General features: G+C 35.3%; 1 protein-coding gene across 1 annotated transcript in view; it reads left to right on the top strand.

Annotated features, from left to right (window-relative positions):
* Window positions 1–3,973: 3,973 nt before the first annotated feature.
* Window positions 3,974–22,097, top strand: part of SKAP2 (src kinase associated phosphoprotein 2) — a 145,795-nt gene continuing 127,671 nt past the window's right edge. The window contains exons 1-4 of the mRNA XM_004676793.2: window positions 3,974–4,227; window positions 13,204–13,309; window positions 13,912–13,937; window positions 21,462–21,569. Coding sequence (XP_004676850.1) covers window positions 4,161–4,227; window positions 13,204–13,309; window positions 13,912–13,937; window positions 21,462–21,569 — 307 coding nt within the window. The 5' untranslated portion in view covers window positions 3,974–4,160. The remainder of the gene's footprint in view (window positions 4,228–13,203; window positions 13,310–13,911; window positions 13,938–21,461; window positions 21,570–22,097) is intronic.

Below are 22,097 nucleotides of genomic sequence, written 5' to 3'. Positions count from 1 at the left end.
GGACTAGGGGCAGAGAAAAACTGTATATGCAAAACTAATGCTAATTTAGTCTTTTATTTCTAGGCCACATAGTCAACTAAGCTAAATTTAAAAGACTTAGGTAAGGGAATACTTAAGTAAGTAATCATATATATGCGTATGTATGTGATTATATTGTGAGATGTGTGTGTGTGTGTATTCTTTGAATTAGAGGGGTTACTTTTGAGAAGAAAAATCATGAGATTTCCCTAGAATCAAGTCTCTTCTTTACAGAATAGTGGGAAGCTGCTATCCCCAGTTGAGATTTAAAGTTTCATTTATTATTCTTTTTTTTAAAGATTTATTTATTTCTGCATACAGAACTGGGGTACAGGCAAGAGGTATAGGGGTGGCGAGAGAGAGGCTTCACCAGAGACAGAGTGGGGAGCAGAACAGGCAGATCGATGATGTACACTGCTGAGGGGAGCAGCGGGCTGGTCAGGAGAGGTCTGCCACGCCATGTGGTCTCCCCAGGGCAGGCGGGGATCGAACTCATGCTGAAGTGGCTTTAGCTTCTCAGTGCTGTGCTTTAACCTGCTGCGCCACCAGGAAGGGCCACATTTATTATTCTTTTTAACTTAATGTGACTAGTTTAAAAAAATGTAATGTAGGATTTGATTTCCTTCCTAGTTCTTTTTGGGAATATTTGGAAACAAGAGAAAAATATATTTCTTTTAGCCTCTCTTTCTTTCTTTTTCTGTCTTATAATCAATTTCAGTAACTTTAACAATAAACAGTAAAAATGATAGAGTATACAAAGCATTGTGCAAGTGAATCCATCAAGGACATGTGACTGAGAATGGTTTCCTAAATAGGTGAAATGTGTTTCATACAAAAAGTCCATTTTCTGTTATTGCTTTTTTTTATTTGGACTACTAGGTGCTATATATTTTAAGGCAATCTTAATAGTTTCCTGTCTCTCACTAACAAGAATGACTTGTCATAACGAGCAGTACAGACACTGTCCATTTGATCCACTCCAGAAAGCTGTCTATTTGATACAAGAGTAAATCACTTCAATTTCTTTGTGGAATGAGTAGAGTATAAATAAATAAATGAGGCACAAGAAGAAAAAGTCTGGTCAGTTCTGTACGAAGGAAACAAAGGACATGAACATTTGGAGGTCTGGTTTAATAAAACATGTGACAAGACAAAGAATTATACTGTGATAAGTGTAAAGGGAGGATGAATCCTCACTAATATAAAATGTTCATGAAATAGATTCTACCTTCTTTGGGAAGACAATTTTGTAGTTTATTCTCTAAGTCCCAATGCTTTGAAGTTGGAGAACCCATGCTGTAAAATAACTTTTATTAGTTTTTTTTTCTCTACAGTAAGGAATTCTAATTTTCAGCACTATTTCTATAATTAACTCATCTAAACTTGAGGGGGAATTTCAGATTCCATTAAAGAATGGGTTTATTTTGGAGGTGTCTTTTTTCTTTTTATTTTGTATGTTTTACTTTAATTGTAAAGTGTAAAGTTTTTGTCTTAATTTGAGAAGCAGACATAGACACTTTCAAAAAGTTCTATTTTAAAAAACATTAGTAAAAAAAATTAGTGTTTGATATATTTCTTAGGGAATTATGCAAAAAATGCAGTGCAAATTTGCACTTGCCTAGTTAATGTTTTACCATTGCTGAGTTTTTTTTTTCTTTCTTTTTTTTGTATGAAATGGTAATAGAGTTATTTATGTCAGGTTTAGGGTTGCAGGTGGGGACAAAAGATAAGTTATGACAAATTTCCAGCCCTATAGGAGCAGGAAAGCAGTAAAGTTATTCTCAGTAGCAAGTATCATGCTATCTCACATCAAAACCACCTGGGGGCTTGACAGACTTAATCAGAATCTCTGGGGATGACTTGACAGTTGGCATTGTATTCAGTTATTTTTGTGGTTCCAAAGCAAACTGAATTTTAAAAATTTATTTTATTTTTTATACATCATTCTTCATTTTATGCATTTTTTCATCTTGCTTGTAATCCTCATGGACTTCCCACCACCAATTCATCCATATGCCATTACCATAGTCCTGTGCACTCTTCCCACCACAGTTTTTATCCTATTCCCCTCTCCATCCCCATAGAATGTCTCTGGTTTATAGTTATTGTTTTTTATTTTTACTTTTTTACAATTGCTATTTTTTCCCTGATCCCTTATGCTCCTGCTATGAGTGAAACCATCTGCTACTTTTCTTTCTCTTTCTGGCTTATTTCACTAAGCTTGATCCCTTCCAGCTCCATCCATGTTGCTCAAAAGGCATGCATTTATCTTTTTGATTGCTGAGTAATATTCCATTGTGTATGTGTACCACATCTTTTTAATCCATCATCTATTTTTGGGCATTTGGGTTGTTTCTGTGTCTTCCCTATTGTAAATAGAGCAGCAATAAACATGGGGGTGCAGGTGTCCTTTTGGATCAATGTTTTTGTGTCCTTTGGGTAGATGCCTAAGAGTGGGATTGCTGGGTCATATGAAAGCTCTATTTTTAGCAGTTTTAGAAACTTCCAAACAGCTTTCCATAATGGTTGTACCAGTTTGCATTCCCACCAGCAGTGCAGGAGAGTTTCTTTTTCTCCACATCCTTACCAACATTTGTTGTTGCTAGTTGTTTTAATATGTGCCATTCTCACTGGTGTGTGATGGTATCTCATTGTGGTTTTAATTTACATTTCCCTTATTACAAGGGATGTTGAACATTTTTTCCATATGCCTTTTAAAGCAAACTGAATTTTAAGGACCACTGATTTAGTGAGAGTTGAAGGGTAGAGGAATAAACAATTTACATTGCCATTGGAGTCACAATACACTAGTCAAAATAGGAAAGTAGCAAGTAGGGAGGGTTTTATCTTCCTACTTTCTATTTTGAGAACTACAGAGAGAGATACACAATTTTATCTTTTTTTTTTTTTTTAAAGTTTGCATAGAAGAACTGCATGGAAGGTGGGGACCGGGGAGTGAGAACTGGCAGATTTACTGAAATACTCTGTTAAGGGGAACAGCAGGTGTAGATTAGCTCCCTGGCTAGGGATCTAACTCAGGCTACAGCAGAAACAATGCTGAGATTTAACCTCTAGGCTACCAGGGAGGCCCAAACACATAATTTTAAAGGTGCATGGAGGTGTCTTTGGGTTTTAGAGTAAAACTATTAGAAGATTTACAGATAGAAGGCACTTAATAAGTATTTGTTGACTAAATGATCAGACTGTCATGAAGAGATTTTATCATTCCAATCCTTTAATCATCGCCAGCAGTTTTCTTTCTGGTGCTTTAGGATGGCTGTGTCTGTTTAGCTTTCTTCTTACTTTCTTTGCGTTCCTGTAATTCAAGTGGCTAGAACAGAATTAGAGGTAGAATCTGAAGTTGTGACTGAACTGTAACTCAGTAAGATTGTGGGGTAAATCAATTGCCCTCCCAAAACAGATTCGGTTGAAAAGCGATGCAAGAACCAATCAGAGCGCTCTCTGGAGCAGCTCCTGATTGACCATTCAAGAAGGACTGGCGGAAAAAAGGACTGATTGCCTTCATTCAAAGGGACAAAGAAGGCCATAATAGCTTACAGCGGTCGGAAATTCCTTTTGGGTTACTAAGTGAAGCGTTAAACCTTGGTAGTGCTGACCATTGGTCAGAAGGTCCTTTAATCGGAAAACGTGAAGGTACCACGAGTAGCTTATTTTCCAGAATCCTAGGGAGAGAGTCACCAATTGTTTTGGTTCCAGTATCCAAAATGGCAGCCTCGCGCTTCAGGCGCCGGATCAGGTGACGCAGTCCCAGTTCGCTCGCTTCCCACAAACTGCTCCTCCTCCCACTCCCTCACGCAGCAGTGGGCGTGGTCTCTCCAGAGGTTCTTTTCCGAGACTAGGGAAAACCGAGGGATACTCATGCGCAGTCGGGCCCCTCAGACCTCCTCCCCGCCCATCGTCCCGCCCCAATCTGCGGGAGGGGCAGGGCCGAGAGTCCAGCTGCTGCTGCCTGGGGCTTCAGTGACTTCCTCGTTGTCAGCCCCAGCCGGGCAGCGTTCGGAGTTGTAGCCCCGCTGTCCTTACTGGGACCGCTAGCCCGAGTCTAGGTAGCAGCCGCAACCCGGCGCGTCGGTTCCCCTTTGGTCACAGGTCCTTTCCCCGCACGCCCCGCGCTCCCTGACATGCCCAATCCCAGCTGCGCCTCCTCTCCCAACCCCCTCCCAGAGGAAATTAGGAACCTGTTGGCAGGTAAAGAGCGGGAAGGGGGCGGGCAGGGCTGCCGGGGCGTAGGCGGGGGCGAGGGGACGGCGAGCCGGCGGGGACAGAAGCATTCAGAGACATTGCCTTCCCTCCCCGCGCGCCCCAAGTCGCCAGTCTTTGGAGGGCGGGACCGTGAGCGGGAAGAGGGGAATTGGAGCTGTGAAAAGAAGTGGGCGTGTGTTGAAATTTGGTGCCGGGATGGTGGGGAAGCCCTTTTTGATGCGCTCTACACTGATGGGATCTGGACAGTTGTGATTCGCGCGCGGGCGCGCGCGCGCGTGTGTGTGTGTCTGCGAGAGACACACGAGGGAAGGTAATAAATGTATGTGTGAAAACTAGGGAGGGAATCAGGAGTGAAAGAAATACTTTGGTTTTTTTCATGACTCAGCCAATGGAGGGAATGGGTGTAGAGATGCCAAGAGATGTCCTGAGCTACAGGTGTTAGATGTTAGGGTTATGGGATTGAGATCATTTCTAAACTCTTTTGGACGTTCAGGCCACTTAATATGTAAGGAGTTCCGAGGGCCTGATTCTCAAAGTCACTTGTCTTCAGCCCGAGTAACCTTAAAAAAAGGGAAGGATGTGTTCAAGTCTAACTTCCTGTGCCACAAGATGAAAAGTACTTCTTTTTTTGCACTCTCATCTTCCTTTTTTTTTTTCAGCTTTCACTTGCCATTTATGGGAACTTATTTTAGAAGTTGAAGATGCGGTTTTTTTAGGTTACTGTGAACCCACTGTTAGTTCATGATTGTACTGGATAGAGGTATTTCCAGAAAGGGCCAATGAAAAATTTATATTTCTGCACAGCTAGGACACTTGTATTCTCAAGGTAGGGCAAATCTTACCTAGCCTGATGATCTAGAACTCCAACCATCATTCAGTATGTCATACATATGTCAGAATTCTGGAAATTGAATTTTTATGGTTTTACTTCAGTTGTCTTTCAAGTTTCTTTTGACACTGCTCATTAATAACTGGATTAAAAGCATTGCCTTAGATACCTGTCTTACAAGTTGATTATTTTAATTCTTATACAGCAATTTCTAAAACATCATACTTTAAATAGTGAGTTACTGTGATGGCAGTGTGAGAGCAAATCTCCTTATAGACTTATACAATCTTGGTGGTTAGCATCATGAATATGATAGAAAATATAATCAATATGTATGAGTGCAGATGGTTACAATATGATAAGTACAATGCTTGTTGCCATTAATGGCTACCTCTAAGGGAAATGTTCACAGAAATGTAAAGACTGATTTAAGGTGGCTTTTATTCCATTATGTGAGAGTTTCACATGAACACTGATTTTTTTTTACTACAGGTAACATTTTGTGCTGGAATTGCTTGTTTAGAATATTAATAACCATATCAGAAATGAGTTTCTTTACTCCAAAAATTGGTGTCATCATTTTCAGGACATTCTATGTCTGAGTTTTTGGATTTAAAAAATAAAAGACAGATCTGAATACATGTTTTTAAAGCTTGACAGCTTGTGTTTTAGATCTGTAAGCATACATCCCAGATAGTGTGATATGTAAGTTATTCTCTGGTCCTCTTTGATTACAAGTATTTCAGGTGACCATTCTTCAATTTAGCTGAAAGGGGTATATGATATTTAAATTAGCTACCCTTGCTAACTTCTGTATACTTCTGTCATTTCTCTATTTATTCATTTAAAATACTAGCATACTGTCTGAAATCAGCATTTTAAAAGTCATCTTTATTGCTATTTCAAATTGAAGCCAATCATAAGGTGTATTAAAAATATTTAAACATTAAAATTTTAGGATTTAAAATTCGACTTAGACTTTTTCTTCAGAAAATACTTTCAGCAGATATGATATGAAAAAAATACATTCCATTCTTTAGAGAATGGAAACAATCGAACAAGTGTTTTTCAGGTTTTTTTTAATCATTCAAAGAAGTTTATTAACATTTTAAGTTTGACTAAACTTCAAGAGTAAGTGCTCCCATGGTTTTTTCATGCAAAAAAATTCTTTTGGGGTTGTGCATGATTTGCATAATTCAGGTGTGTTGGTAATAATACATAGTTTGATTTAAAATTACTAAAACTACAAAAGAAGATTTGGTATATGTTTTAATTTTGGAGATATTGGTGGTTTATCTTATACTCTATTTGAAACTGACGTGAAATATTAGTCATTGGGGTTGTAGTTAATAGTTAAGTGAGTGACATTCCAAGGAAGAAAAGATAAAGAACTAAATAAAACTTTTCAGACTTTTAAAATCTCTTTCCTTCAGAAAAAAAAAAAGATCACATATTGACAAGAGATAATGCCTATCAAAATAATGTTACTTGGATATTCCCCTTTGTGTTCCATATGGCTATTATTAAATCATTACATGTCATATGTGGTATTTGACATTTCAACTGATTGGGGTAGATGCTCTGATAGATATATTCCTTTCAATAGTATTTTTCTTTTTCTTTCGTATTGTAGCAGTTTTAGGCTTTTCTTTCAGTATTTGTTCCTTCTCCATCTCATTCTTTTCCTTCAAAAATTCTATAGAAATGCAAAAACCCATAGAGGCTAGCGTTTTAAACTCATATTTAATGATTCTGTCAAAAAAGTGGTTATGTGCCTTGTGAGCATTGTACATTCCTCTAGAATCAGATGTTAGATCTTGAAAGTGTGTATTTTTCATAGAAGTGTTGAGTTTTTCTGATGTTTAATGGATAGAAAAGGCTTACAGATTTTGTTGTTAAAAGCAAATTTTGAACAGCCATAGACACTAGTCAATCACTGATTATTTTTTTCATAACAATGAAAGAATAGGTTTGGGCTGGATAATTAGAATCAAGCATAATACCAAATTGAGTCCATTTTATCTTCTTCCACATCCAAATATTTTGACTGGGACTAACAGCAAGAATAATCTTGATTAATGTGAGTTTTTCCTTCAGGCAAAGAAAGTGAGAGGAACTAAATCCAGTGTTGTCCCATCCCCCTTCATTTGGTTAATCACCCTTTGACTACCAAGGCATTTGTGTTTTACATCGGATATTCTCACTCATTAATGCTTTAGAACAATACATTTAGAAAGGAAAACTAAAGGGAAGTTGCTTTCTTTTTACTCAACAGAAAACAATGTTAAAAGAAGATAGTGATTGTTGTTGCTCTGAAAAGTCAAAATCGAACCAACATTAAACAAAATGGCTATATGGTTTCTGCACAGTGATGTAGAAAATTTGTTCACGGTGCAGTCTTGATTAGAAATAGTACATTTTCTCTTTTTGGAGATTTCCAGAACTTTCTTTTAAACCATCACACATTATAATTGATAATCCTTTCAGAGGCACAACAGTATAATTCAGTTGAAGTAAACACAGAATTTTTCAAAACTGACAATAGTGTGGTTTGATTTCCACCTTTTTAAAGTTTCATGTATAATTTGATAAACATTTTGATTTTATTTTTCCTATGGAAATTATTTATGATGTATCTTGTGTCCCATAACTTTCTTCTGGGGAGTCTGAGTCTGTAAAGGGAAGAGTGCCACCTACTGAGTCACCAATAGTCACCTACTTCATTCAGCACCTGGATTTTCCTGTAGAGCAAAGGCAAGCCTGCCCCATTTTGTCAGTAATAACTAGTGATATTGAGAACATTTGATCTCACAATGAAATGAGTAGATGGCATCTCAAAGTTTTTTCTTGTAAAAAAGGAATACGTGTTTATAAATCAAGGGACCAGAAATTTATAGTTTCTTGTGTGGGTCAAATAATATAATTGAATTAGGATGTGATGTTTAGGAAAATTGTTTGCCTATCTTAAGCCTGTAATATCTTTCTTTTTCTTAGGAGGGATTCTTTGGTTTGTTTTCTACATGGCTTTCTATTGAAAGTATTCTCATCTCAGTAAATAAATAAGTTGCTTAATAGTTGCACGGGTTTTATTGTTGCTCAATCCAAATACCACTGGTTGTCTTTTAAAAGAGGAATCCACGTATACTGAAAAATGAGGCATATATAAAATTTTTCCAAATGGGTTTATCTCTATGTTATCAGCACTAAAGTATTAACTAGAAAGAAGAGAGAAACTCCTACAGAATAGGAAAAGCCCCTGGTGATTTGAAACACAGTTCAGTTGTCTCTCATAAATTTAAGATTAAGTGTCATATATGGGTGATAAAAGTGGCATAGGCTAGTTTTTATATACTCATTATTCACTTAGTTTGTCTTTTTCAATTAAAGCCAAGTCTATCTTTTTCATTCCACTGAGTTTACATTTCTTTTTCAATCACATTCTGAACACATTACAATAGATGCTGCCTAACAGTAAATATAGTGTAAATCTCAGACTAATGTGTGATTCACTATGGCTTCTTTGAAAATGCATGGTAAAAAGATTTTGATTATTATAAGGTGCTATTTATCAAGAGTCGTCTTTTAGAGGTGAAAGATATTCATCCCCGTAAGTTAACAGCCCAGTTTTCTATCAAAATAAATCATTTAACCTCCAAAGCCAATTCTGAGAATTTTGGCAGATGATTTGATTGTAACATGCAGATATGTTTTACCCACTGTATTACAAGAACTCCTTGTGCCTGTTCACATCTCTTCTTCCATGTTCAAAAAGTCCAGAGTTCATAACCTGTCAAAGTGCTAGGTAATCAAGAGAAAGACATTGATGAGAGCAGTCAATAACGTTTCAATTAGCCATTTTCCAACTTTGGGCATTTGACTCCATTGATCTACATGTTTAATTGATTTTTATGTTTTTAACAGTAGGTCTTTGGTCAGACCCATACCTTTCGAACAGAGAAGGAAAGTTGTCTTTTCTGATGCCAGCTTAAATTCTAGGCTGGGATTTTTAGCACATTAAGTGAATCCAAAATGAAATCTGTATTTCATCCAAAATGAAATCTGGCCAGTTCATAAAATAGAGGAAGATGTAGAATTAAATAGCACAGACATTTGGGGTAAGGTGTGCTTGCTTTTACACTTTTATTGATCTGGGACTGAGCAAATGGTAGTGTATTCATTAGGAATCCTTCCCCCACCATAACATAGTGTCTGTCTGTCTGACAGCATCGCTCTGTCTCTGTTTCTGTCTCTTTCTCTTTCTCTGCATGCTGGCAGAGGTACTTGGAGGTATTAAGTAGTTGGGGGAGAAGGCAGAAGACACCAGGTGTTACCTTTGTGACTTGTTTACAACCTCCAGCTGCAAGTCATATTCTAGGCTGTTTGCTGGTGGAGGATGTTGAGGGCAAGTGGCTCTCTTCAAGAGTAGGAATCTGCTTCAAGAAGCTGACAGCTTATTTTATCATGTGCAATTATTTAAAACAACTGTTCTATTAACCTTGTGAAGTTTCACCTTTTGCTTTGTGATCCACATGGGAGTTGGTAGAAACATTAGCCTTGTGTGTACAAGTGTGTTAAATACCTGTTCTAGCCATGGGACTCTAAGACAAGGCAGCAGTGTTTCTAGGGTGTCCTTCTGCACAGAAAAAGGGAAGATTGGAGTACAATTCAGGGAATTGTTTGCTGCGTTGGGATTCTGATGGCTGTTGAAAGGTTTCTAACTTAAGCTGCTTGAGGATTTCAGAGGCAACATATATTGTCATCTTTTAAATTTGTTCAGATCTTGACATTTATTTACAGAACAATTGTAAATTTGATATTTTCAGCCTCCCTCTTCCCCAGATCTTTACATTTGTGCCAGAGATAAGGTGTAATAGGGCAAAAAACACAAAAACACCCCTACATTCACATTAGTTGGGATAACTTTTTTTCCCTCAGCGACAACTTTGGGGTAGAAAACTGTGGAGATGGGGCTGTTGGGGGTTAAATGCCGGTAGTACCGACCAGCAGGCTACCTGCCTGCGGGTGGGGCTGGGGGCTGGAGGTTACACCTTGTGCGTTGAGGGCAGCTTAGAACTGCGCTTTCTGAGCACCGCCAGGTGGACAACCCCACCCCCAAGATTCTTTTTTTCCGTGGCTAATGCTCCAGTTAGTGGGGACCCCTCCTCTTTTGAGGAAGCGGGAATTAAACCAGGCCAAGAGGCGAACGAGGAGGCAGGCTGACGTTTTCTTGTAATCGGATTACGGCTGTTCCCGAATTACAGGCAGTCTGGAATAGTGAAATCTACATACTAACTGAGGGACACGACCCCTCAAGGAAGGTGGATGAGTGCTAACGCATGCCTGCTTACCGTTTGCGGGGCTATTCAGAGCACAATAAAAAGCATCAAATCTCTTTTCGAACCAGTCAGAAGAGCGCTTGATTCGCCCAGGACTTTTATTGCAAGCTTTTGAAATATTACCCTGGCTCTGGGCTACAAAGCACAGCTCCGGCCCCATTTGTCTGGCGAGGGCGCTGCCCTAAACCCAGCGCTTGCTGCTCACAGCTCCGAGCACAGGAACCCTGGGGTTTAACACTCCGACTGTAGAGTGTCGTATGTCGAATGTCTCGGAGGGCCAAGCCGCAGCATCTCTCAGTAAAGCCAGGAACTTTTCAGTGCGCTCTGCCTGTGTGCTGGGTTCGTGCTTTGCGCTGGGACTTGCCGAAGGCCGCTGGCAAGCTCAGAGGGGTTACAGTACCTGAGTCTGGCGGGTTTCGTTCCATTAGAAAATAAACCGCACAGCGTGGAATTTAAGAAATAACCCAAACTCAAAAGCTGAAAACCAGCGGTGTTTGTAGCACTGATAACCTAAGGTTATTACAAGGACTGTTTCCATTTTAAAGTTCTTATTAGTTAAAACAACATACCACCAGCCAGGCAGTTCCTAGAATGTCCACATCTCCTTTGAGATATAAATTTTAAAGCACTAATTTTTATTAAATCTTTCTGGGAGTTTAGGAATGAGGACATTAAAAAGGCTAGAGATACCTTTTTTCCTTGCTTAATCCCTGAATTCCCCTCTAAGACAAATAGCAACGCATTCTCACATTTTTACAAGTATTTTCTCATAAAGTGGTAATATGGGTCAATATTTTGAAATATTTTTTAAGTGTTAGGAAGCACTATAAAGAACACGGCACCTTTTTATGTTTTCTGAGTTTTTATAGAACTAAATGACCTTTTAAAGAAATAACTCTTTGGCTGTAATTCGTTCAGTTATTGCTTCCGGAGATAGAAAATAGATCCCGTTTGTTTAAACCTGGATTGTGTAATGAAAATGTAAAATAGGCAATTAAATACTCGAGGATGAGGGAATTAAAGACAAACACTGAGTGAAAGTAACATTAAGCAGACTATTCACCACTCATTGTGCCAGTGACTCGCCTAAGTATTGAGTCCGTTTGTAAGAAAGAATCAGCAACAGAAATGTTGCGCTTCCCCTTGTCCTTCTTTATTCCCCTTTCTTAGTGGATTTATTGTAATTATCTAAGAGAAGCCAATGGCTTTTTCCATTTCAGCTAAAGCTCAATGTCCAAAGATTGCTTGCTCCTCTGGGTACAAAATTTAAAGACTTTAGAGAAGAGCAATTTTGTGTTTCATTATTTTGAACTTATTTTAGAAGTCTGGACCTAATTTGCTCTGGAACTGGATTATGTCTATATGGACAGCTCAAGGAAAGAGAAGCTGTGACTTTTTCATACTTTAAATGGATTTCCAATCAGAAAGCTATTAAAATATTCAAAGATTAAATTTTAATTCTTTTACTTGTCATGTCGATGCAGTGAAAAAGTACATTTATATTTTTATTATGAGTGTACAGAATAATAGCTTAATCAACTTTGTTCATGGGCTCAAGATACTTTTGTAATCAAGAATTTAAAATCGATTACAATGTTCTGTCTCAAATACTAAGCTTTAAATTGTTAATTGTAAGTATGGTTGAAAGACTATTAATCATACTGCTTTGAATTAATTACATGTACTATTATTGTATGTTTTGGTACCATGTTTTTCTCAGTGTGAGTTTGGAGACAAAGTAGTGAAATAAAAAGACAGTAAAGCATACACATCTCTTCAATGTGAAATATGGATGGTTTATAGCCACCCTTACTTTAGATATTTTTGTGGCAGCCTCTGTAGTAGATACCTCAAAGTGAGCTTTAAATTCTGAAAAGAAAATTAATTTAAAGTTGTGCAATATTTTCATAAACAGTAAGAATTGGGCTATTATAAATTCAAACCAGTAAGGATTGTTAGAATTATACTAGAGAAGACTAGAAAGTAGAATAATTTAGAAATTTACTGAAATTTTTAAAAAGAAGCTTTGTGAAAATGTTATATAAGGCTATAGAAAGCTTCTCTCTTGGTTACTCTATTTTAAAGTAGTGGATTAATTACTTTTTTGCGACTTCTTCCTTTGAAGAGATATTTCCAGGTGGCAAAGCTAAGGCAGAAAGCAAGGTCACACCAAACCACATAAATGCTTATCTTTTAAATTTGTGGGTGACTGGCCAGAATGGGTGGGGCAGGTAGGAAGGAGGAAGGTTTGATTTGGGAATCTTGGCCACAAAGAAAAAATAAATATTTTTTCTGTAAAGCATTAAATGTTGCCTATATCTGAAAATGAATTGCACTGGGAAAAACAGGATCTTGCCAGAGACATTATCTTATATTGATATAATACTGTGAATGACCTGTTCATACAGGGACCTAAAGAATACTGTAAAATGATAGTAACACTTGCATAAAAGCTCTGCACTTGCTTTTATGTTAGAGAATTTGTTTTATGGGACACCATAGTTTATTAAAACTTGTGTGCTTCTTCCTGGTTTAATGATGCCAAACATCCAAATAGCATTTGCTGTGCTAAGCATAAGTAGAGCATACAAATTTTATTAGCTAAGTGGAGAACAGATTTGTCCAACTTAGTATTTGAAACATACTTCAACTGTTATGCTTTGGATTGATAAATAACTATAACAAATTGTACAGATATTAACACTTATGGGTAGAAACAATCATTGTCCTATTTATCTTTAAAAAAATTATTCTTTCCAGTAATTTGTATCCTTTTCCTTATATTTCATGGTTTAGATGTTGAAACATTTGTAGCAGACACACTGAAGGGAGAGAATTTATCGAAGAAGGCAAAGGAAAAGAGAGAATCCCTTATTAAGAAGATAAAAGATGTAAAGTCTGTGTAAGTCACTTAGTTGCCTTTTATTATTAATTTCTTACTTAAAAGCAACTTTGTAATTAACATTTTAATAAAGAATTAATTATTTTAGAATTAGTACATGTTCTAATTTAAGTGGTGTTCAGTATTTTTAAAGGCCAAAATATATTTCCTCTGTGATAGGCTTTTGGGATAGACATACTTATTATAATATTCTTTTTGGGGTAGGGTTTTTGATTATGTGTTTTTTCTAAGTGTCCTGGCAAAAATCTAACTGATTATCTAAAGATATGTTTGGTTTAAGTGATAAGATATAGGTAGGTTGAGAATTTTAATATAAATATGGAAAATACCTTACATACTGAAATAGAGAACCCTTTTGTTACTGTTTAAGTGATTAAATGTAATATAAATTGTTGGTATCAAAAATAGCTCCTGATTTTACTACTGTAACTTAGGTCTTTAGAAATACTTTTATTATAAATCCATAAACCTTTTGGAATTATTATTTTAGGATAGAAAATATTTTTTCTCTAAATATTTATGAGTGATTTAAAAATAAATAATTTTATCACTGGTTAAACATTGTTTTGATTTGTCAACCCTCTTTTTGCTTTCTTTTGCAGCTATTTTCAGGAATTTCAAGACAAAGGTAAATTTTTAAATTGGCAACTTGAATTTTGTTTTCCTTGTGGAGATTTTCAAAAGGATAATCAGACATATTGAAATTTGATAGTTGGAATCGCAATTTAAATTTCTGTGTTGTATACTTTCAAGATGAGAGTGCTAGCTCCCCCTGCTGAGAAAAAAAAAATTAAAAAGCACATCCAGAACCTACTCTGCACTGTCTTTTACTGGAGAAATCTATGTATACAACTTTCTTAAGTTTTGTGTGTCTTAGAGCACATTGGCGCAGAAATTCGTTAAGAAAGGTTACACGTGGAATAGTTTAGTGAAAGAGAGTGGAGACTTTCCAGGGGTGCTGGGAGCAGGAGAGCCTATGGCTAGAGGCTCATAGGGAATGTTTCTAATTGTTTTAAAAACAGCATAAAATTTTGTTGGAGAACATGAGTGAAATCTTACGCAGAATTTGTTTATATTAAGCTTGTGATGCTTTTGATTTGAGTAAATACGTGCCATAGAAATTTTCATTTTATGGAAATAGATTTGGAAATCTCCTTAGATTTTAGAGACAGCTGCTTAGCACACTGAACACCAACTCAGGAAAGGCATAGGAAGTTCTGCTATTTCAGGTCTCCAGTTCTGTAAGGGAAACTGGGTACTGTCCTTACTTCCATGCCGCTAATTCATAGGTCATGACCTGGAGCCTGTGGGTGCTGGCATGAGGGTCATAACATGAGGTCAGTTAACCTATGTGGAGCTAGGCTGTAGGTTTGAGGGAGAAACAGTATGGTATCTTCTAACTAGGGTTAGCAGATACCACAGAGTAATTTATATCTCTGCCAACTGATAAGTGAGAGAGTAATGACAGTTTCAATAAACGAAGTACTTAACCAGACAAACCTAAAATCAAACAGTTAAAGGAAACCACAGTCTCTTTTACATTAAATCAACATCATTGTGATTAGAGACAAAAGATTTTTTTCCACATTAATTTTTTTAATACTATTAACTAAAGAGAAGAATAGAAAATTCCCCCTCAAGTGCCCATTTCTTTGTAGTCTACAGTGACCCCTAAGCTATGGCTTGAATCATGTTGCATTTTGTGTAGCTGAATGTAGATATAATGAAGTTATGCATTTTAATTATGATAACTTTTCTATCTATAACACAGTATTACAGCTCAGATTCTGCCTTTCTTAAATGGCACTTTCTGGTGATTGTTTATTGATCTCTCATTGTGATTTAATTTTTTGTTCTTTAAAACATTCTAAGTGAAGAAAACTTAATATGAAATCTTCATATAATTGCATATAATTCAGTAATAGGAATTTTCCCTTTGGTACTCAGTTTAGGATTTGTTCAGGTGTGTGAATATTAAAACTACATTACTGAGATACAGTCTTTGTCTCTAAAGAGACATGGAAGTTTAGATAGTATTTGATAGAAAAATAAGCCTAGAATAAGAGTTCAAATAACAGAATTCAGGGATTCCCCATAATCATTTTCCTCTGAATAAGTCATTTGTAGTTCAATACTGCTGTATTGAGTTAACTAATCATCAAGAGTGCCTGCTCAAAAGTAAGCCTGTGGATAAATTAGATGTGTACCTTGGAGAAATATGAGAAGCTGAGTAATTTTATGCCACTGTAACCATAAAGCAGAGTCCGCTTTGTTCTAAAAGGATTGTTCCTACAGTTTGTTAGAAATAGTACGGGGAAGTTACTCAGACCTAATCATTACAAAGTAATTATTTATGCTGTATCTTTTTGTAAAATGGGAAATTGAAAATTATCATTTATTTTGAGTAAATCATGTAAATTTGTTTTGATAGTATTGCTTTTTCTTTTTTCCTTAAAATTTTCTCTCATGGGTTTGGATTACCTTCATCCAAGGAGACCTGGGCAGAATTCCTTTTACTTGTTTTTCTATTTGCATTCTCTCTCTCTCTCTCTCTCTCTCTCACAATATGGGGTCACAGTGAAGTGAACAGAAGTTTTTTCTCTTCTTTTTCCCTTTAAATTCCTATTTGACACACTTTTTAAAAGTGGCAGTAAGTGCCAGTTTAAAATCTTTACTGGGAGAAAAAGGACTAGGTAGAGAGTTCTTAAATAAGTGAAATAATTCAGATTTAATTATTTCTAATAAGTGAGTTGTTAGTTTCTCCCACATACACAGATGTCTCTCATATTTTCCTCCTTCTCTCCTGCATCCTTCCCCTATGCTGTAGATATTACTTCCCCATCCTGGCATACAGAATATCCAGTCTCAGGTATTTCAGGTTTTAAAATTATTACAACTGGTAAATTGATAAAACAATTAAGCTTCACAGATCTTAGAAGATCCCATTTTTGATGAGAATAGTCTGCATTGGTAGAAATTTATTGAACTTATTCTATCTAGATATCGAAGAGTGTCCATTAATTGAATTTTATACTTAGTATTTGTATTCACTTCCATAGCAAGCTGTTATCTTAAAACTTCCCTTTTTACTTTTTTAAATTATTAAGATCCTCATTTTATCTCTTCTTATATTCAAGTGTAAATTGTCTATTGAAAAGTACAAATTGCACAATTAGAATATATTACCAGTTGGTTTCCCAATTCCTTAATTTTGCTTTGTACATAAGAAAAATTTGAATCTAAGCTACCAGGACCCATTTTCCATAGTCCAATCCATGTTATTTAATTTGAAATATTGTCCTTTCTACTTAGCATAGTGTTCCTTCTTATAGCCTTCAATTCTTACATGTGCTCAGATAACTTTCTTCCCTTATTTTCCTTTTCCTAGTTGTAGCATAGCCTAGTGCTATAAAATGTACTGCAAAATATAGCCTTTATGAACTTGATTTATGCTCAGTTAGAATTATTTTAAAATAGAATTTTGATTTTCAAATTTGCTTTCATTATGTAGGTCTCATAAAACCATAGGTCTCATAAAAGTGATTTGAAATAATTATATTTGAAATGAAAGTTATTACTAGTTTAGTAAAGACTGTTGACTGAGTATAAAGTAGAATTTTCTAATACATGTTAGGTACATAATAAAGTTTTATTTGTACTTGTGTTCTGCTGTTATAGTAGTTTTGTTTTACTTCAGTGATGATTTCAGTATGATTGCTTTCTTTATATAATGATTAAAATGTGAGCCTACCTGAGCATGCCACATAATAGACATTGAATAAATATTCTATTAATGTGTATTCTCAGATTCAGCTTTACTTATCTAGAGAACTTAGGTAAATATTGATTTGCAGTTCAGTTTTAACATAATTTTGAGGAACTTGCATTATTCAAAGGACACACATTAATATTAGAAAATATTTCAAGAAATTATTTTTCAAGCTTTTTTCTAGTGTTTATAGCTTAAAAAATGCAGTTATATTGCTTTCAATCCCCTTTAGATGCCATAGCTTAAAAGTTTTCATTTCCCTATTTAAAATATTTTTCTCCTAATTGTAAAATAATCTAAAGATTTTGTCCTTAAGATTCCATTGCCATTATTAAATATGCATAGATCTACTTAGCAGACTTGATAGTCTCATTTGTAAGTAAACTACTTTTAAAAATAGGAAACTGTTAACTTAAAAAGGGGTCCACTTTAGTTCATAGTAATAGAATCCTAAAAACAGCAGAAAAGTTAGAAGTTCGAATGACATTTAATTTCCTTTTGTTTACCCTTCCTAACATAGTACATGTCCTCTTGAAAGTTATCTCCCCAGTGAAATCTGAACAACTTACTTGAAACTTCCTTCACCCCTATGGCCTTATACAAATATATTAATTGAGATTATGGGGCTTAACACTTAGTAGAAGCATATTTTAGAGGTTCTGCTTGAGAATTGGTGTCTTTATTTTAAAGATTTCTTTACTATCTGTGTGCTATAAATTAGCCCTACTGTCATGGAAGATTTATGAAGAGAATTTTGTTTGTGGTGACCTAAGTCAGTTTTAAGAATTCGCTATAGACCCCCTTAGAAATGATAAGTTAAATGCTCAATTCTCTTTAGTGTATATTATTGCTTGGGAAATTAGTTTGGATATTTGAACAGAGTAGAGAATTTGAAAATAATTTGTTTTCACTCAGTCTTCTATGTGTTTCATTCTCTGTGAGAAGGAATGGTTTTCATTTAAATTTAAGGTATGTTATTTAATTTAATGTCTACCTGATTGTGTTTAAAATAGGACCATATTTGGTAAAATAAGCAGTAAATTGGTTAAATTACCCACTGTGGTGGTAGAGATCATGTCCAATTGTTGGTGGGCTTCATCTCTAGGCATTTAGGAAAATGTTAATTGATGATGAACCATATAAGAAAGAGGGGGTAATTGTGATTTGAACCCAGCCAACTGTTATAAATTTAAAAATGGTTTTCAGAAAACTATGCTACTGTGGTAAGATTCAGCCTTGATTTTGCTGTGATATTTAAGTTGCCACTGAAATTATAGGAAGGGAAGTCTTGGCTCATTGTCTTTTAGACTGTTAACTTTGTATCGTTAATTAAACTTTTGAAAGTTGTGGGATAAATCAAATGCTTTTCTAGGGAAACAAGAAACAGTATTAATGAGCAACAACCCCGTAATTATCCTTGTGAGTACATAACAGGGACACATTCATGTCTTTTCTTTGTGCAATAACTTTTACAAAGAAGTATTTTTAAACTGATCATTAATTTTATGACCACAGAAATGAGATGCAAAATTTATGCTGTTGTCATTGGCACAGGCTCAAGGCACCACTGACATTATGTGTGATTGTAATAGAATGGCTGCCAACTAATGATTCTGTAGACATTTCATTTGAGCATGCTTTTCTCTTAGATGTCTGATTAGGCTGTAATGCTTTCAATTATGTCTGTAAATTGTATTGGATACGTTTACCTGATGCCCATTGTTGATTTGGAGTTCAGTTTTCTATTACATAAACACAAGTTGAACATTTTCCTTTTCATTTATTGAAGGCTTTGCAGGTATAACTGCAAATACTCAAGTCTCTGGGGAGGAAAATGCTTTGTACTACTCAACAGCGACCCCTGTGTTCGATTTAAATTCCTTGTCATATAGTCACTTTATTGGGGTTGAATAAAAAATAGAGTGAAAAGAGTTGGATAATCCCCAGAACAACAGAACAATGAAGAAGACTATTTAAAAAATAATGCATCCTTTCAACTAAATACCGATTCAAAGGGGATAGTCCTATGTAGAGGCCACAGAGATTCTTATTCTTTATTTTCTAAGTTAAAGGGAAACAAAAATTGGGAAGAAATGAGGTCAGTATCAGTACTTAATTAATATTTTGTCTCAGATGTATATATATATGTATATGTATATATGTATCTATATATCACATTGATTTTCTTAAACCAACATTTGAAATGAACTGCTGTTCTTAAAGTGTAAAAGTTGAGTATAGCTTCATTTTCATATGTAATCCATATTTTTTTAAAGGCAAAAGCCACAGAAGTCTTTGACATATTAGTAACCAGTTTGTATAGAATATTCTTTTTTTTTTAAAAAAAGCTTTATTTATTTATGGATACGGAACTGGGGTACAGGCCAGAGGTGCAGGGACAGTGAGAGGATTCACCACACACAGAGCCGGGAGCAGAACAGGCAGATCGACGAAGTACACTGCTGAGGGGAGCAGCGGGCCAGTCAGGAGAGGTCTGCCGGGCCATGTGGATCTCTTCCGGGGCAGGTGGGGATTGAACTCATGCGGAAGTGGCTTTAGCTTCTGAGTGCTGTGCTGTAATCCGCTGCGCCACCAGGGAGGACCCCTGTATAGAATATTCTTAACTCCTACTTATATTGAATTTGTAGCTTTAAAAATGACTTTTTGGTTGAATGTATATATATATGTAAATGTAGATTGGTGTGTGCCTGTGTGTATGTATGTGTATATACAAGGATAGACACAGAAAATGTGTAATGGGTATTACCAAAGGACTATAAACTCATTCTTATTTTCAAAAGTTATTTTTTTTTCTATTTCCACAGAGTTTAATAGATTTAAGTCTGAGCATCTAGCAACAAGCAACTAGGAGCAACTGAGAGTTTTAAATTTTTACTATTATATGGTCTATCATTCCATATTCAAACATAATTTTGCTAGCACTTTTTGAGGCTCTCTCTTACCTCATACTTGAAATTGGAGCTCTCTTCTCTCCATAAGGGAATCACTGAATGTTCTGAAAGTATCTTGAATATCTCCCAAGAACCAGAAATAAGAAAAATGAATAGTATTTGTTTGTATTCCATAGCATTTCAAGGGATGAAAACATCACCTTATATAGTGCCCTTAGTGGTAGAATCACTAAGGATAATATGATAGTTATCACTTTTCTGTTCTTATTGTCCTAATGGGAAATGTCACTCTTATATTTCAGGCTAAGCACAACCAGTGCTGATGAAATAGCAGGACTGTAGGGAAATAGAGATGAACATTGACATTTTTAATTATACTGACAGAACTGTCTTGAAACAGGTTATTTCCTCTACTAAAAAATATGGTGAAGAAAAAAAACAAAGGTATTGCCCATCAAATGCTGTCAGCAGATATAGATATCCTTTTGGAGAAAATCTACTTAGGAATTATGGCCTAAAAGAAATAATGTTAGTATTTTAGGGCTTCTATGGAAATTTTCATCATGATTTTTGGGCAGTCCCTGAAGTGGTTGGTTTTCTTTTGGATTATTAACAGGTAATTTGAATTAAATTCCAGTTAGAAAATTGATATAGTGTTAAGCCTACTTTTTTCCTTGTTGTTGAGTCTGGGTGAAAAAAGGGTGTTTATCAATAACCAGAAGTGCAAATATTTGATTCACTTTAAATTCAAATGAATATATGGAAAAAGACCAAAATCCATAAAATTTTATTGTGAGAATTAGATGACTTCAGCTCAAACAAACAACCAGTGTAGTATTTGGAAATGCTGGCTAGGACATTTGAAAGAAAAGAAAAGTAACATTGCTGATTGAAAATTGGAAGTATTTAGTTTGTACATCACCTTGTTTCAATGAAACAGATTTTTATGAGTTTAAAGCAGTTTTTTCCCCATAATGGACTGCTTCTGAAAATGCAGCTGAGTATTTTTAATCTACTCTAATGTAATTCTGCGATCTTTAATGAAAATATTAAATGTTCATCTCACTTTGAATTACATATAATCTCACCATAATTTTTCATATTATTGAGTAGGTACATGGCATTATCTTGAATCATTATCTTTGTTGTACTTTCCTTTTTTCTTCATTATGTTGAGTTTTAGACATGTACTTTGCTTCTACTCTATTGGTATTCATCATTGTAGATGCCATCATAACTCTGGAATCTGTAGCCATTATATAAGAAATACACTGACCCTTAAAAACTTTTACTTTCTGATATTAAGTGGATATACATTAAAATAAGACCTGTTTTACCACTTCAAAAAGTTTTCAATGTCTTTCCATGACAGTGATTGGATTTAATAGTAAAATTACTTATTTTGACAAAAGCGACATTTTTAAAAAATGGATAAATTACAAAAGGCTTTTTTTCTCTGACTCTTTTATAGGTGATGCAGAAGATGGGGAAGAATATGAAGACCCTTTTTCTGGGCCACCAGATACTATTTCATTAGCTTCAGAAAGATATGATAAAGATGATGAAGCCCCCTCTGATGGTATGTGACATTTTCCTATAGAATAGAACCTCTTGACACTTTAACATAAAACAATGCAATGCACAGAGGTGGTAGTCTTGTCAGAAAACAGATAAATATAGAGGCTTCAGTTACCTTACCTTTACCAGAACCTTTTAAGGAACAGAAGAGCTCTCTCTAGTGGTTTTCCAAAGTATGTAGTTCCATCTTTTCCTAGGAAATTTTCTTTACTAAAATTTTTAGGAGTGTGCTTGCATCATTGTATGAATAGTATTAGTAAGTTTGTTGGTTAATTTGATATTATCAGATTCTTGCTTAATTTTATTGTGCTGCTTAATGACTTGTTGTATTATTTATTTTATAAATAATGAAAAAGGTTTTTGATCTCTTTTTTCCTGAAAACTTCATATAAAATGAGTTCATAAAATATTAAATTAATAATTTCTACATTGTACTTTTCACATTGAGGGCTTCATCAAATACTTCTTTTAATCCACATTTTCATTTTTCTGATTGTCACCTAAAAATGCCCCACATTATGAAGTAACA

The sequence above is a fragment of the Condylura cristata genome, unplaced genomic scaffold (genome assembly GCF_000260355.1).
Source record: "Condylura cristata isolate star-nosed mole 26May11 unplaced genomic scaffold, ConCri1.0 scaffold00005, whole genome shotgun sequence".
NCBI lineage: Eukaryota > Metazoa > Chordata > Mammalia > Eulipotyphla > Talpidae > Condylura > Condylura cristata.
This window is presented reverse-complemented; position numbering and strand designations above follow the sequence as displayed.